This window comes from Haliotis cracherodii, unplaced genomic scaffold (genome assembly GCF_022045235.1).
Source record: "Haliotis cracherodii isolate W230 unplaced genomic scaffold, xgHalCrac1.p SCAF_44, whole genome shotgun sequence".
Classification (NCBI taxonomy): Eukaryota; Metazoa; Mollusca; class Gastropoda; order Lepetellida; family Haliotidae; genus Haliotis; species Haliotis cracherodii.
In genome coordinates, this window is record NW_027266302.1 from 636,237 (window position 1) to 653,659 (window position 17,423).

Consider the following 17,423-nt stretch of genomic DNA (forward strand, 5'->3'; position numbering starts at 1 on the left):
TGGGTGTTTTGTTTGAAACGACAAATGCCTTGTTTTACATTCGTAAAAGATTCTTCTCAGTTTTTATATGCTACCTCCGACGCCAAAGAGTTACTTAGAACACATTCTACTTCCGGTAAAGAAGAAATATATTGACGATTAATTTGATCATTGTAAGATGAATTGCGACTTTTTGTAAACATTGCATGTGATTAGAAGATAGATAATTACTTCTACTGTGCAGTTCAATTAGTATTTGCACCAAACAGGAATGATATTTCAGTCTATTGTGATGTCCCCAGTTTGTCATTATTGAAAATAGAACCACTGTGTCCTCAGATGGTCCTTATTTCGATCATAATCTTCTGAAAACTTATGAAGAAAGGAAAGATCCAGTGCGATTTTTGTCGAAATACACAAGTATAGAATACTTGCGTACTGGATATAATAAAAATAACGGGTGGTTATTGTCTTGTTCAATTTTCACCATAGCATTTCCCCTTGCTTGACAACAGTAGCCTAAGGATCTATACCGAATCGTCGCCTTTACAGTAAATAACGAAGTTGTTATCCATAAATGGTGTCTACTTTAGACTGAAATTAGTTTTGAAAATTTGAACTGTAGTATGTCTTATGCGTACGCAGAGACCATATATGGTCTCTGTGCGTATGTCAGGTTTACTAACCCACAGATGTATGTCCTATGACACTGTCAATTTGTATTTCCTGATTTTCAAATTAATCATTCAGTAGGAGACACCCAACAAATGTATTGCAGAATAATGTATAATTTCAAGTGTGAAATCTGATCTGTACCCATGGTATCAGTGAGTTCTTTACAGCGACATCACTGTTTATACTTATCAGCTGCACCACCTTGTACAATTGTTGTGAGATGAGTCCGCTGTTTCAATCTTGTTTCTGTTAAATGTATTTTTGGTTAGTGTGAGTTTGAGTCCATTCTGTAATCACTGGAAACAGAATTGATGCCTAATATTATATTTTAATATTATATTCTGTTGTCTAGAGTGCATACATTGTCAATATGTCACAGGTTTTGTATACCGGTATACACCATTTTCCTTCACAAGTGAATACATACAGGCCAATTTGCAGTATAGTTGCTAATTGTAACCAACAAATCTAGCCATCGCTTGGTTCTAACAAAAGGAAAACCAGCGATCAAGTGCTTAAACCAATTAGCACTCTGATTACCAATTAGCACTCCGATTACATCTCACAATTGTCTAGTCCAGATAGACCGCCGTCATATAGCTGGAATATTGCTGAGTGCTGCGTTAACCAACAACCAGCCAACAACAACATCTCACAAACTGCAATATCTCCTGTGCAACATGTGCAATAACCTTGAGGCCTTCGGTTCTATTACTCTAATAGTGCTTCAGTGTCACTGATTGTGAGGCAATGGTAGGGTTGGCACAAAGTTCATGTGCAGAGTGAGGCTCATTTGAGGTTCATAGTCAAACTGTATATTCACATGTGATGGAGGAAAGTTAGTTAGGGCTGGCTTGAAAAGATTGATAATCAGAATTATTGTCAATGGGAAGAAATGTCAGCAATGTGAAATTGTGTCATCGATAATAACTTACATAAACTATTGTGATGAAATAAAGTTTAACTTTACCGAAACAGACTTTTTATTGTCAGTCATGTCAATTTCCGAAGAGGGAAAGCAACTGTTTCTGTTATATCTTACATGTCCGCAAAGTAATCTGTGCTTAAATGTGCCACCACTCACCAGTGGCTTGAAATATGTTGATTTCTTTCGTACTTTTTTGCATATCTGCTCAATATTATTTCTGCGATATTTATCAATATTAAGTTAACGATTATCAATCTCTGTGATGTATATCGTTAGCCAGCCCTCAAAGTAGTGCATACAAATGCTTAAAGTATTGAAGATGGAGTGCACACTAACATTATCCATTTCATGTTGTGTTCGACCTGGGTTTGAACCTATTTGATATTATTTCAGATGTGACAACTAAAATCAAGCTACTCAAGACAGGAAACTTATACACAAGATACAGCAGCTACAACATCACACAGTATCTTAAGATGATATTGAGGTTCCTCTGATGTAATCATTAAGGTGAATCAGAGGTCACGACAATAGCCATGTCTTCTTTAACCTCTCCAAAGTCCTCCAGAAAGAGGATTAAAAAACGACCTCCTGTAAAATTAACTGTGAAGATCCCCAGTCCTGAGAAAAAGAGAAAGAAAATGAAAAGTGAATCTCTGGATTTTGATGATCATGATTACACATGTACGGTGTGTGACTTTTGTTCCAAGTCATTTGGAGATGGGGCCAAGTTGTTGAGTCATATGAGGAAGAGTCACCGCCAGGGATCACACATCTGTATGTGTCATGGCAAGCTGTTCAAGACTCGCAGAAGCATGCAAAGCCACGAAGAGAAGATGCAGGTGAAATATTTTTTACATTACATGTAGTTTTGAAACATTCTGTGACATGCTTTTTTCAATGTTAAAACTTATAGCCATAAGCCCTATGGTTCAAAATGAAATGTTTGTTTTCAAACTGTTGCCAAGAAAATTAGGAGGCAAAGACACAGCTTTCCTACGGACTTTTGGTATAATTCGCATCGTCATCATGTTGAGCCAATCTTAGATATCTGGCTTACTAATTATTAAACAAGATTAAGATTAGTAGACAAGTCTTTGTTGTAGTGTAACCCACATTGTGTGTTTTCAGGACGGTACAATGGGTCAGAGAAAGAACTATCGGAAATACACACAAGAAGCCCTGCTCAATGCCTACAATGCTGTGAAAGAAGGGAAAATGTCTACAAGAAAAGCAGCAAAGAAGTTCAGCATCCCTTTCACCACCCTCCTTGACAGAGTTGCCGGTCGGTTTGAAGTCAACACATATATGGCTACCTCAGGGCCAAGGCCTCTCATAAGCCGGGATGACGAACAGAAGCTGTGTCTTCATGTGCAGTTCATGGCTGCAATCGGCTACACATACCTCCGAACTACTGTCACACAGCTAGCAACAGAACTTGCAACCTTCAAATGTGTCCTTGATGAAGGCAAGTCTTTGTCGGACAACTGGTACAGAAAGTTTGTCAATCGATGGCCTGAACTGTCCAAGAAGCCCAAAGGAGCCAGTGCTGTGTCTCCAGCAAGCACAGAAGTTGTGAAGAAGTATTACCAAGAGTATGTTCAAACACTGACCACACATGGTATTGAAGGTAAACCTGAGAACATCTATTGTTTAACTGTATACGAACTGAACATCCAGAAGTATGACCAGAATCAAGGAAAGAAGAAGTGTTCTGGCAATAAAGTTTCTGATATGGTGTCCATCATCTTGTGTAGTAATGCTGCTGGGTCGTCCATTGCTCCTTTCTTTGTATTCAGTGGTGGTGCTTACAGTGACAAGCTCATGGAGGGATCTCTGCCAAACTCACAAGCCCGCGTGTCACCTTCTGGGGTGATGGATAGCTCAATGTTCAAGGACTACTTCAAGAACCATCTTCTGAAGCTGCTCAAGGCAGACATGGATGTGAAGGAAGGGCCTGTGTTGGTGACATACAACGGCCACCTGATACACTTTGAAATAGAGCGTATTGAATGGGCAAGGAAGCATGGAGTCTTACTGTTTGCACTGCCACCAGTCACAGACCATCTCAAGAGCTCACTGGATTCAGAAATGAAGGATATGTTCCACCAGCTGTTCAAGCAAGAGGCCAAGAAGTACCAGAAGAAACATTTTGGAGATCCACTTACAAAGTATAATGTCTGGAGCGTTGTCAGGAAGGTGTTTCCCCAAGTCTTCACAAAAAGGATCCTGATCCGGTTCTTCAAGAACGCTGGCATCTATCCTGTTGTTCCTGAACTTGTGGACCCGGAAGTGACCTATGCAGATGTCGAAGATCTGGACGAGTCTGTGTATGATGATCTGGAGAGCACTGAAGCCTTCCTTCAAGTTCGGCTTCCATTTCCCAATGTAGCAAACAGAGTTCTCTTGAGGAGAAATGGGTTGCCACTTCAAACCTCAAACAAGATGCTTGAGAGGTTTGGTCAGCCTTCAAAGAAGGATGAGAAGGCCCCTTTAAAGTTGGCCACCACGGAACATTCTTATGTACATGGAGTGGTGTTGAGCCAGGCAGAGAACGAGACTGATGATACCGTGGCAGTGAAGCCAATCATTGATGTGCCTCATTCTAGTGGGCCCCTCTTTGCACCTGATCCAGCCACAAAAGGGGTTAAAATAGAAGACACAGACACTGTGGAACATGTGATCAGCGAGGTCACCACCGCCAGTCACGTGGGTGTCGAGGACCCTGTCCTTGTTATAGAGACACAGGTCGTGTCGTCAGTGGTGGAGGTGGGAACCACTGAACTCATCCCTGTTATCGACCTTGCAGGAGGCGCTGACGTAGGTGAAAGTCAAGTGCAAGAGTTCACAGTGAGGACCTCGAGTCAAGAACCTGGGTCAGAAACGGACCCTGATCAGCCAGCAAGCTTACCTCGCTATGCTTATGTTGTAGATCCGGCCACAAAGATCAAATACAAAATAATGTTTACTAAATAGCTGAACAGCATCATTAACTCTTGGGTGAAACTCATCTAAATCCTGTTTATCCCAACAGCTGATTCTGTGAAAAATGTGAGTTGGATGATTATCCTTATATTTTTGGTATTACTGGTTTGATCTGTTCTCATGAAAAGTGACACCTTTATCCCAAAAGTAAACTCACTGTAACCCTTAAAACATCACAACATTAGTGCCGTGTACTTTTGTGTGTGCTGGAGGTTCCACTGGTCTGTTAAGGCTGGATGTATGTGGACTGGGATGGACATTCAGCTCGCCGTGTCCCTTGTACTCTTATCATCAGCTTGCATCAAATTCACTTGTATTAAGATAAATAACATTACATAATCTTGGGTTTGTAGTTGTCTTTTCTCTTGTTTTATTTCAGTACACATGACCTTTCGTTATGTATTCAGTGGTTTATTAGAGTGGAGAAATGTGAACTTCACGTTCACACACTTCCAGTGGAGGGACTGCTCAAAGATTGCAACCAACTGTCATAATGTAGAGGTTGTTTGTCAAAGTTAGACTTAATCTTAGCTCTTACCAATTGGGGATGGGGTAGTCATGGGTGTCCCAGTAAACTAAAATGTCTCAGGTGATGCAATTCGCCATACTGAGTTGTGTCCCTTTGGTGAGCCAGAATCTGATTTTGTCAGGGTGAATCCCAGATTGCGATACTGATTGGCCCCAATTATATGTATTGGTTTGTCAGCACCATAGACATGATGGAGTAGGGATCTTTACATGCTACCTACCTAGGCAATGGAACCAAGGTCTCCAGTCTCACGCATTTGATCCCCGGCTGCGTCATACCAAAAGGCGTTAAAAGATGTTTTTTGTTGTTACCCTGCATGGTGCTTGGCATTAAGGGCCTAAAACATGGACTGGCCAGCCTGGTGCCTAAGTTGGGTAGTCATGTTAAACTGTGGAATGGTATCTCAGTAGTCTATCACTATAAAATCGGCATTAGTCCAGACTAGTACAAGCAGCCACACAAACATGCATGCACATTGCTATATAAGTGCAATAATCTTGGAGGCAACGTTAAATCAGAACAGGAAATAGTCACTGGGGGCTAAGTCTGGGCTGTACTGAAGGATTGAAGTTGTATTTGTTGACGTTCATCAGCTGATGAAGACAGTGCCTCATGTGAGCAAATTCCATGATGACTATTTCCTGTTCTGGCAAATGAAATCTGCCCTACGTGGAAGACGCTTCCAGGATGACGAGGACATAAAGGCTGCCACAGAGGCATGGTTAGAGGGCCAATCTGCGGATTTCTATAAAAGTGGTATTAAAAGCTTGAAGGGCAAATGGAATAAGTATATTGAGGTGAATGGAGATTATATTGAAAAATAATAGTGCTTAAGATATTCTGCTACTTGGTCTCATATTGAAGTTGCAAAACTTATTGAACGCCCCTCGTACCACCAGCACAGGTTGCTGCGGATGAATTCTAACACAGAATAAGCTGCAATCCAGTGATCACATAAAAAAATTGGGCCAACTCTTCAGCACCTGTTGATACCATGTAGTAAGATGTCCATCACCAAGAGTCAGCAACACTTTTATCAGTGTCTGGATGGACTGTCACACCATCTCAACTGGTAAAAAGCTACTATCCTTGTCGTAAGATGCGACTAAAGGGGTCGGGTGGTTAGACTAACTGACTTGGTTGATGCATATCATCATCTCCTAATGGCGTTGATGGATGCTCATGATGTCAATCACGGGATTGTCTGGTCCAGACTTGATTATTTACAGGCAGCCGTCATACAGCTGGAATATTGCTGAGTGCGGTGTTTAAACAACAACCAACCAACAAACCTTGATTTATCCCCTTAATGCCGAGCCACAGGCAGAGAAACAAGTACTCATAAACCATTCAATATTTCTTCTTGAAACTTGGAATACACATAAGGCATGCACAGTGCCTTTTGCTGTTCAGGAATTGTTTAAAATTTTATGATTTGCCTTGCCAATGCAGCAATTTGTACATACCTGGTAGGTTCAAATGATGGTAGGGTCCATTTCTAAAGCATAACTCATCAATGGCTAAATATGACCTTGTGAAACTTTGTATCAGGCAAGTGCTGAACTGGTGAATTTTGCCATTCAGGAGTTTGACAAAAAAAATTTTTTATTGCATTTCCAAGGCAACAAGTTGGAATTTGTTCAGAGTACAACTAGAATATGTTCAGTGTGTCTTGATGAAACCTTGTATTCACATCACACCTCACACACCATATAACGTACGTATTCACAGCAACCTGTATTTGTTAACAGGCCAAGACCGTATGTTTGTTTGTTGTTTAACTCCACACACAGCAATACTCAAGCCATATGATGGCAGCCTTTAAGTAATCAAGTCTGGACTAGATAATTCTGTGATTCTTATTTATGATCAATGATCCATGCCATCAGGGTGCAACGACATGCTATCAACCAGTGGCTGAGCCTCTTGCTACCTCTTAGTGAGGACCAGTTCTAATTTGGTGTGGCTGGTGCAGAGCATTCATGATGCACAAAAACAACAATACAGTCTCTATCATCTTTTGGTTTTATTCATAGGACTGAGCAAAATAATGACCCACATAAAGTGAACATATTGTATGTAGGTATAACAATTTCCTTTTAGGTGGACTTTCTTAAAGTAATCTTCCCCATACAAAGAATACATTTTCAAGAGGCAAATCTATGAAAATCTTGAAAAACTGAAATTTAATCCTCATTATGCTTGCAATCAAACCTCCCTACCACCCCCCTTTCACTCACTCACACATAACACAGGGCATACATTCTTTAAAATTATTCAATATTTACATCAATTTGTAAACACATTCTAAAAAACATTGAATGTACAATCAAGGTTATTAAATATAGTGCACAAATACCCTGAAGCACTGAATTATCTTTTAAAATTGACAATGTATTGAAACACATTTCATCGAACTAATAAAAATTTGCCTGCAAGATACAATTCAAAGACTTCACAAAATGAAATACCAATCTGATAAATCAATATCCTTTGTGACAATTCAATTGTAGTCTATATCTTTCATATCAAATGTGCCAAAAAGTGCTTGGTCACAAGCTAGAATAAATATTGTTTTGAAATAAACACATCTCAGTAACTCCTCCGACTAACAATGCTGACAACTTTTCTGATAACCTTTATCCCTCCGTTATTTGTAATACACCGCATGCTTAACAATTTCACATTGATCAAGGTGTATGAATTATTTGCATTTAAACATAATGTTCCAATGGATTACATCGTTTTCACTGATGGCGATATCCCAAATATACCTTGTAACCTCAGATTATCATACATCGATTGCTTGATGTTTCTATGTAAATTGTCTCACACAAACACAACATACCAGCTCTGTTCAGTGACAGCCAAGATCATTTGCTCAAAACCTAAAATGGCAATTAATCTCAGAATCCAAAGTCAAATACCTTGGCTTCCCAGTAAACATCACAGGGCCTAAGAATCACACACACACCAAGAGCTGCAGTCCTTCGAATTTGAACTTAGCTTCAAACAAATTCTGCTATGTTCAAACACTTTCCTTCGCAGTTCATTTGATATTGACTGAAAAATGAAAGTAATATGACTCCCTTTATCCAAGACGTGTATTGTAATCATAATCTCTCTCAAACAGCATTGTCTCTGTACAAGGATCACACCTCTCAACAAGCAGATTGTATCGAGATCATTTTTACACTCAAGCACACAACTGAGAGCATTTTCCAACTCCCATGTACACTTTCTCTACAAACACACTTTATTGAGAGTATTTCCATTCACCCAACACAAAGTATTCTGAATCAGCTGGCATAAAGCATCTATCACTCATTGTGTGCCAGAGCAATAGCTCCAAATTGCTTGTGTTTCATTGTGATGGTGCCAGCCTTAAAACAGCATAGAAGAGAAACCACAACCAGTCAACGACCATTCTGAAATAATGTCCCCCATGTTTGTCAAAAGCAAAAACATTATTCCAGATCTGAAATGGTTCCTTTCTCATGAAGAAGTGATACATACTGACACACACAAACAGGAAGGGCATTCAGTCGTGTCGCGGAAGCTGCTCCACTCTACATTCCCATCAGTTGCACACCCTGCCTGCTAGATACCAAACCACAAAGAAACATTGTCATAGGATCAACGACATTATTTTCTCATTGCAGATTACACCTTCATGCTGTACCTTGACACACAGTCCCTTTAACAACAGTCCAATGTGTACACAGTTGATTTGCAACCATCCTTTGAGACTTAAAATGTTTAGAGAAAGTTTGCTATTGTTACAGTGGAAGACAAGAAGAATGGATTGGCACATTGTGCCTATTACTTTCCAAATTGAACCCTGGTATTCAGTTATTTTCACATGATACCCACCACCTGAAGATTGAAGGAAATCCTGCCCAACAAGTGCAAGGGCAGCAAAATTCAAGCCACTACATAAGGCAACTTCAGTTCTACTGTACTTGAGTATATACAGATCAGGTCAGTGCTAGGTTTGGTGGTGAACCAGGTTTAGAAAACAAATGTAATCAAGTGACCACACAAGTCTCCATGGTAATGTGTAGGCAAACAGGGCAGTGGGGTCAGTGGGCAGTCAGCTGTACAAGGGTGGAACTGAAAGGTCACAATATCCATAACCATACCTGATTCACAATACAGTATGTATTGCTATACAACATAGACGTTTGGTGTGACAGAGTATGTTTTCTGCTGTATCAGCTGTTTTGTGGATACCTTGATTAGGATTCATATTTCCTACTTTTGTACACAGATCTGCCAGGTTTTGTTCTAGCAGGGGTATGATGGTAACCCGTGTTGTTTACTTACTTGAGTATTATTTATTGCCTGTACTGAAAGATTTGCCACATGTACAGTAACAACATATTCCACAAGCCAGAAGTAAACAGGTTCGGCAGACATGGACAACATGCCTGACGTAAAGATCTTTTGCTTCTGATTATTAGAAAATCCAACAGAAGATTTACATAAAACCTTATTCACCGTAATCACCCTGGGCACTTAGAAAAATGACAAACGGTGGTGCTCATCAAAACCATACAGAAGTAAAAATTGTTTTCAGAGATTGCAAGGCAGTGAGAAAACCTAGTTCAAACGTTCATGAAACTATGATACGTCAGTAATATACAAGGCAATTATACACCCCCTCTGAACTGCTGTTTTCTGCAACCACATCTGTAATATACACAATATGGACTGTCATGTAAATATGTTTTTTAAGGGGTGCTCATTAAGATCCATTACAGATTGGACAGAAGTTATTCAGGGGGTGCTGAAAGGAGCTTAACACGGCAGATAGGGTTTGTGACACAAACTTTGTGTCCTATTTCATCCCAAATGGTAGCGAAGTCATCTTGACTACAGAATCCTATGCATGACATCCTGTGACAGTGAACTTGATTCCTCTTATATAGAACATGCAATCAGTCTTGCTCATGGCTCATGCAGAGTTGTGGTCTTTTAAAACTGGCTTTCCAAAGAAAAAGAGATCAGTTGCATTTTATAAAGACAGGGAGAGTTCTTGATGGCATACACGATGCCGTATGTGCAGGTTGATGCTGACAAACACATTGTCCAGGGTGTCATTTCCCATACTTTTGAAAATTTCAGTAAACCAAGATTTATTCCTGTTACAAATGTTACTTTCAACCATTTCAATTGCTTTCAAAATAGACACTCTTCCAGTTTCACAAACAACTTAATCTTCTGTTTAATCAATGAACCATCAATTATGTCATAAGCTCATTGATATGCATTAGTGATATAAACTCTCCCTGACCAGTGTGTCTTTCGAAGTCAACATCCCACATTATGATACACTGGACAAGACAAGTACACACACATACACAGAGTACACACACGCACACACATACAGCATAATACCAAGTAAATGCAGACTGGACATTCATGAAGAATGACAATATCATGTAAGCTTTGAAAAAGAAACCAAGGCAAAATGAATACATTCGAGACAAAGTTTATATGCAAAAGCATTAAAATTCTCAATGTCAGAGCTGTAACATCTTATCATCAGTGTGGGCTCCCATGCTGCCACTGAGTTGATGGCTGATAAAAGTTATATAATTGAATGATACCACTTGATCCTTCACAACCATCCACAAAATGAAAACTTGACCTCTCATCTTGTCACACAGGATGCAAGTACTTCTGATGTTCTATACTTGTAGAGGCTCATCCTGAACTGGGCTTTGTTCCATTAAATGAACTTAGCACTATGGCAGTCCAAACGCTATGCCTAACCATGAAAGGGATGATAGTCGTAGCCTTATAATCACTCAAAAACAGTGCCACGAAGGGAAAGACTTGGAACTTTCTGGATAGGAGAAACTGTTCACAAATAACTGATCGACGCTGGATTGTTTCAAGTCTGCAATATCATATGTACACAATATCTTTGTTGTTTAACAATGAACTGAAATTGTGAAGCTCTTAACCATGACCAGAGTAGAACTACGTCCTTTCATTACCCTGTGCAACCAAACAGGCTGAGGTGTCTTATAACGGATAGCCTACACCCAAGCTTTGCATGAGGGTGAGAAGAACAATATTGACCAAGGGTAATCATCACTAACAAAAGGGTGACAAAGGTGTTTTAGATGGTTGAAATTAAGCATAAAAACCAAGGAGTCCTTGTCATAACCCTAATGTTAAAAGCCATACACCAAGGGGTCCGTACATTCCAGTACTACAAACGTACAAACCTTGAGGACCACCCTGGATTGGGAACACCGGTGTTTCAGCTTCACCTGTCTATGGCTGTGTTACCTAAAAGACTACGTCAGGGGACTGCAGTTTCCTATTGAGGTATCTTAATTAGTTCACCTTGTGCATATTGGGACAAATGCTGTATAACTGTATATGTCAAAGTTGCAACTATTCAAAATCAAATTTGGCAAACGTAGATGCATAGTGAAACATTGTATGAACCGGTCATGCAAGTGTTTCTGCAAGATGACACACTAAATATCCAGACAACAAGTACATCACCACATTGACTAGGAGTATTCTTGCCCTATTTCAATTTGAAAATTTGAATTCATTTTTCATAACTCCAAAAACATTTCTTGTACAGACTCACACCCCTTACAAAGGAGCAACCATTAGAATGTCATGCACAAATGAACACAGTTGAAAAGCAAAGCTTGAATTGTTTTTCAAGGTGGCATTAAAATCACATTATTTGAATATTTTAACCTCTCTGAGATATGGTTTAACACAGACCCCAAGGACATAGAATTGATAAACCATGGACATATCTTTGATACAACATGGACATATCTTTGAAAAACCATGGACATATCATTGATACAAAAAAGACATATCTTTGATACACCATGGACATATCTCTGATATACCATAGACATATCTTTGATAAACCATGGACATATCTTTGAAAAACCATGGACATATCATTGATACAACAAAGACATATCTTTGATACACCATGGACATATCTCTGATATACCATAGACATATCTTTGATAAACCATGGACATATCATTGAAAAACCATGGACATATCATTGATACAACAAAGACATATCTTTGATATACAATGGACATATCTTTGATGCACCATGGACATATCTTTGATATACCATGGACATATCTTTGATACACCATGAAAATACCTTTGATATATCATGAAAATATCTTTGATGCACCACACATATCTTTGATTCATCACAGACATATCTTTGACACACCATGGGCATATCTCTGATACACCATGAACATGTTTAACACAACAAAGACATATCCTTGACATACACAGAAATATATTTGATACTCCATGGACATATCCTTGATAGGCCACACAGGCTTATCTTTGATAACCACATATCTTTGATAGACCAGTCACAAATCTTTAATGTACCACAGACATATCTTTGATTCGGCAATGTCATACTGTAAATGGGTATGATAAAGGAAATGTGGTAACTACAAAATAATTGCTACAAAAATATTATTCATTTTCATCTTCTGAGGGTTCACTGTTTGCTCCATCAGTCTGTGTGCCGGCCGTGCGGCGTATCCCACGGGTGAGAGTCTGAGTGGCAATGCTGCTGGTGCGAGACTGTGGAAGACCCAACATAGACATGAGATTCATTCGTATTGATGTCCCCTCACGACCTGATCCACTGTTGTTATTGTCAGAGTTTTCTGGAAACTCCTCAGAGGCTCGAAGTGTTGCCTTCTTCACTCTGAAAAGAAACATAGTGATTCTGTTCTTTTAAATGTGCATCCCATTGATAGAATCTTGTTCGTATAGACTGATAATGAGATCTTTTTTAACAGATTAGAGCCAAATGGGACACGGCTGGGATTCCCTTCTATAATAAGCAAGCAGGCCTCAAAGTGTTAGCTGAAAGTTACGCATGTATCAATAACAAGCTTGTTTCCTGAGAGGAATTTTCCTCATGTCTAGATAACAACTCTTTATAAAAAGATGAGGTCTTCAAAAGGCTAACTATTCATAATTAATTGTTTCGAACACCTGACTCAATATCAGTTGATATAATGACAAGCATTTGGAACAACTGAACAATTCTATTCTTGGACCTCTACTGGAGAGCAATCTGTTCTACCCATCTGATTGTATAGTTACACTATCAGATCTACTCTTCAATCTGCACAGCCTTGTGTCATCTCAGGACAAAAAAGACCTACATTTGCCTTTATAGCCTTGCTTTGGTTTTGGTTTGTTTGTTTGTTTAACGCCGCACTCAGCAATATTCCAGCTATATGACGGCGGTCTGTAAATGATCGTATCTAGACCAGACAATCCAGTGATTGAAGTCATAAGCATTGATCTACGCAATTGGGATATGATGCCTTGCACCAAACAAGTCAGTGAGTCTGACCACCCAATCCCGTTAGTCGCCTCTTACGACAGGCATGAGTTGCTTTATAGCCGTGCAGTCTCATCTACGCATACAATGATTCTGAGGTAGCCCACCTCTAGCTTGACAGCCTACACTTACCCGTGTCTACAGATATGCAGGTCTCCCCTGTTGGTGCCATACACCAAGCCTTCCCCTACCCCACGTAGCCATCGGGCCGAGTTCACGCTCACATGTGTACGGATGTCCATGTCACATGGGTGAAATACGTCACTGACATGCTGAAATATTTAGAAAGAAAAAACTGTCAACGCCAGAGAATAACCAGTTTCAATTATCTGACAAAACAGCCTCCATTGGAAATAAAAGGTACAATAACAGTGAATATTATATTAAAGAATCCTTGAAAATCAGTGATTATACCAAGTGGTCGTGTCATTGACATACACAGTACATTACCGTACATATGAACGCAGATAAGCCATAAAGATCGTGGAGTTTATGAAGTAGGATAAACTTTAAAAATTCAATTGAAAACTTATGATCGGAAATAGTAACATGTATAATTTTTTTTGATAATGACAACATTAGCTCATAATAATAACTTTATTGATCATTTATAACAATAATGGCTGTAGTTGTGGCAACTTCCAAACTTTCGGGAATTTGTAATATATCGGACCGTCATTCAGGCGATGTTTCTCACAGATCACGATCTGAAAAATACCATCATGAAAGTGTATCCCGTGGATAAGCCGACCCCTTTGTACAAAATCTTTTTTTCTGATCCTCAAAATTTGGCTTATCTGCGGACATATACAAAGTGAAATATTGGGCAGTATAACCACAATAAAAGGATAATTGGTGCAATTCACTGAGAGTAATAATTTCTGCTTCATGCTGACTGGCTTACTCATGCCGATTGCTTGAAAGGCAGCCCATAGCAACATGAAATAATATCAAAACATTATTGCAAAGGATTAAAGATGATGTCCTTCACTCTTATGAATAGACTGACTGACCAGATGTCTCCACTAATCGTGAAACCCACATTTTTCTTCATTTCTCAGAACAAAAGACCTTGAGTAATATTCATAAAGCAAAATGTACTCCCAACTTAGAACTATTGATAATCTGTCAGTCACTCAGCCAGGCTTAGGACAACAAAAGTAATTCACTCAAGACAAATAATCTGTAATTCCTCCTGGCTAGTAGGTTATCCCTGACAGGCTGACACATACAGTATGATAAATGTACACTATGATATGTAACTAACATGATGAAATAACCAGGATGACATGCTGAAAAACACTGCATGACAAGAAAACAGCGTTAGCTGCGTTATCACTATCCCCCACTATGGGGCACACAGAACTTTGTTTGTTCACATAGTAGTTAATATAAACTATAAAAAATCCTATAAAGCCTTAAAAAGAGGTAGCCACTTACCCGGTAGGCTGCTCTATGTCATCACAAAAATGTATTAAATGTAAAATTAATACACACCAAAGACCCCTTCTTTGGAAAAAATAACTCAGTCTTGATAAGTATCTCTTAGATAAGATGCAAAAACTTTCATTCAAGTAACTTGAGTAGTCTGTGAAAACTTGTCTGACAAAATTTGTCCCCTTTGAGAAGCGGACAGACAGACTCCATTCCAATATAATGTCCCTGACAAACTATACAGCATCACATGTCTGTATCAACCCTTCCATGTACTGTACATCAGTAGCACTCTTACCCTCATTGAGTTCTCCCCGGCACTCTTCTTATCAAGTTTATACACCTGGGCAACCAGCTGAAACAGACCATAACACTGTAGTTAGACAAAAAAACAGGCCCTCAATGCATATAACATACCTACATGTTACTTTAGCATTAATTAAGGCATACTATAGAATGCTCGATTTATATCATAAGTATCATATTTCCATTCAAGAGTTACAGTGTTCCCTTGCAATTGCACCCTTCAATACAGGCGCAAACTCAGTTGTAGCTCGCAGTAACCATGGTAACACATGGCTCCCAAAATTATGTACATTGTAACACAGGAAATACCAGTAAACAAACCCGAACTGAAGTGAGTGAGTATGGTTTTACGCAGCTTTTAGCAATATTCCAGCAATATCACAGGGAGGGACACAAGAAATGGGCTTCACACATTGTAACCCATGTCGGGAATCGAACCATGGTTGCAGTTATAGTAGTATATCTACATAATTATGCTAAACGATACGTTGCTGTACCCTACCTGGTTAGATGTGAACACCCAGGAAAGTCTCTTGGCAGCGAGTCCCACCATCACACACTGGTTCCGTGGAGACATGCTCACAGATATAGCATTGGGCCCTGGAACCATTAAAAACATGTCACCAATTGCATCATATCTTTATGGTTTGGGATATTTGCAGGAAGAGTCTGCAAGGGAATGGTGAACTTCAAGTGTTTTCAAACACATTTGTAAGTTTGGATTGTATTCAGAATTAGGTAGCTTACAAATAAAAACAGCTGTATCACAGATTAAGTAAGCAAAAAAATTCATGAAACATTAACAGTAAAGCAGGTAACAGCTGATGATTGGACTTTCAAAGTGCAATCTAGATCCATTGTGACTACAGGATCCCCATCCACTGATAGAGGACCAGAGCCAGTACTTTATCAGGATATAAACATTCTGTCGTGAGGACATAGGGGCAAAGTGAAGCAAAGCCCTTTGTCCTTCTGACAGTACAGTTTTATCCCGATAAAGTACAGTCTATCTTAGAGCACTGGTAAATTCTTGAGCTCCACGAACTATACACTGTCAATCACACAAACTCCACCATTCACATTTCAAGCAGATTGCACGATTTCATATAAACTATACGTTTCGTGCAGTCAAGTGTTTTTTGTTTAAGGCTTGGCATGCTGAAATGTACACGTTTCACAAAGCACGAGAATTTCATGTCTCTATAACCTGTATACCTGACAGAGCTTCATTAGCATATCAATGTACTCCACCTGATCAACACAGTGACCACCCATTGGACAAAAGTATTTGCCTCTGTTTTAACCCCTCTTTCTATTAGCATCATGGGTACCTATCCTCTTGAATCTCAACAGGTTCCCAAGTTCATGAAATGGCATTATTCAAGGTAACAATGGATGCATTCTAAAGTATGAGAGAAATACTAAGCTACATGAACATGTTATAGATGTCTTCGTCTGAGGTGTTTTCACCCTTGATCAACTGACAGGTAAATCTCACTCACCAAAACTTTTAGTAAAAAGACATTGAGCAAAGGAGTCTGGATGCAGTGAGAAGACAGCCAGGATGTTGTCATCAGGGAAACCACGGTGGCTGGGGACGAAGGTTGCAAGGAAGGTTGCATCCTGAGATATATCACAACTGGCATCATTATGGAGCTTGCAGTGAGGCACCACGATGTTGGCTTTTGCTGAAGAAAAAATGATAGACATCAGTGGAAATGTCATGCCAAAAAATCACAAAGTGAATGCTCATGAAGTCTTAAATATCCAAATACCAGTATATTCCAATAATATCAGCAAAATCAAGATGTTCACTATACAGGTGTTATCTATGAACACATTATGAGGAGTCACTGGAATGTCTACTGTCTACGGTGTTTATGGGAGAGTATATGTCAGCTTCATACCAATGTGACTCACTCTTACTTTCTCAATTGATATTTCAAGTAACGTAAGTGATATCAAGATTTTCCTTTTTTAAGCAGTAAGTATGAATGAAGGAGAGTCAAAAGAATGTCTACTGTATGGCTGACATAATGTCTATGGAGGAGACGTGTACTCACACTGACTTATGTCCGGGATCTCACACTTGGTGAAGTCCCAACGCTGTATGCGATGTGTCTGAGGGATGATGTTACTTGCCACTGCAGGCTCCCCTGTTCCCATAAAAGCTCCTGAAATGTTCATTCCATGTCCTA

The 17,423-nt window shown here is 39.4% G+C and overlaps 2 protein-coding genes across 3 annotated transcripts in view; one reads left to right on the top strand and one right to left on the bottom strand.

Annotated features, from left to right (window-relative positions):
- The first annotated feature begins 84 nt into the window (after positions 1-84).
- LOC139441762 (uncharacterized) lies at positions 85-4,872 on the top strand. Its single transcript, XM_071222544.1, has 3 exons — positions 85-152; positions 1,976-2,424; positions 2,714-4,872. Exons 2-3 carry the CDS (start codon positions 2,119-2,121, stop codon positions 4,556-4,558), a joined length of 2,151 nt encoding a protein of 716 aa, XP_071078645.1. The 5' UTR covers positions 85-152; positions 1,976-2,118; the 3' UTR covers positions 4,559-4,872.
- A 2,254-nt stretch (positions 4,873-7,126) lies between these two features.
- The window catches only part of LOC139441754 (activating molecule in BECN1-regulated autophagy protein 1-like), a 31,418-nt gene continuing 21,121 nt past the window's right edge, over positions 7,127-17,423 (bottom strand). The window contains exons 12-17 of one of the 2 annotated variants that reach the window (XM_071222532.1): positions 17,289-17,399; positions 16,728-16,913; positions 15,728-15,825; positions 15,218-15,274; positions 13,618-13,757; positions 7,127-12,837 (exon numbers count right to left, since the gene is read on the bottom strand). In XM_071222532.1, coding sequence (XP_071078633.1) covers positions 12,600-12,837; positions 13,618-13,757; positions 15,218-15,274; positions 15,728-15,825; positions 16,728-16,913; positions 17,289-17,399 — 830 coding nt within the window. In that variant the 3' untranslated portion in view covers positions 7,127-12,599. Of the gene's footprint in view, positions 12,838-13,617; positions 13,758-15,217; positions 15,275-15,727; positions 15,826-16,727; positions 16,914-17,288; positions 17,421-17,423 lie in introns of both variants that reach the window. The other variant, XM_071222531.1, reaches the window with a different exon arrangement.

Bases quoted from the DNA above. Each gene is read 5' to 3' on its own strand.
- LOC139441762 (XM_071222544.1), top strand. From the start codon at position 2,119: ATGTCTTCTTTAACCTCTCCAAAGTCCTCCAGAAAGAGGATTAAAAAA. The intron at 2,425-2,713 runs GTGAAATATTTT...GTGTGTTTTCAG, and splicing joins GCCACGAAGAGAAGATGCAG to GACGGTACAATGGGTCAGAG.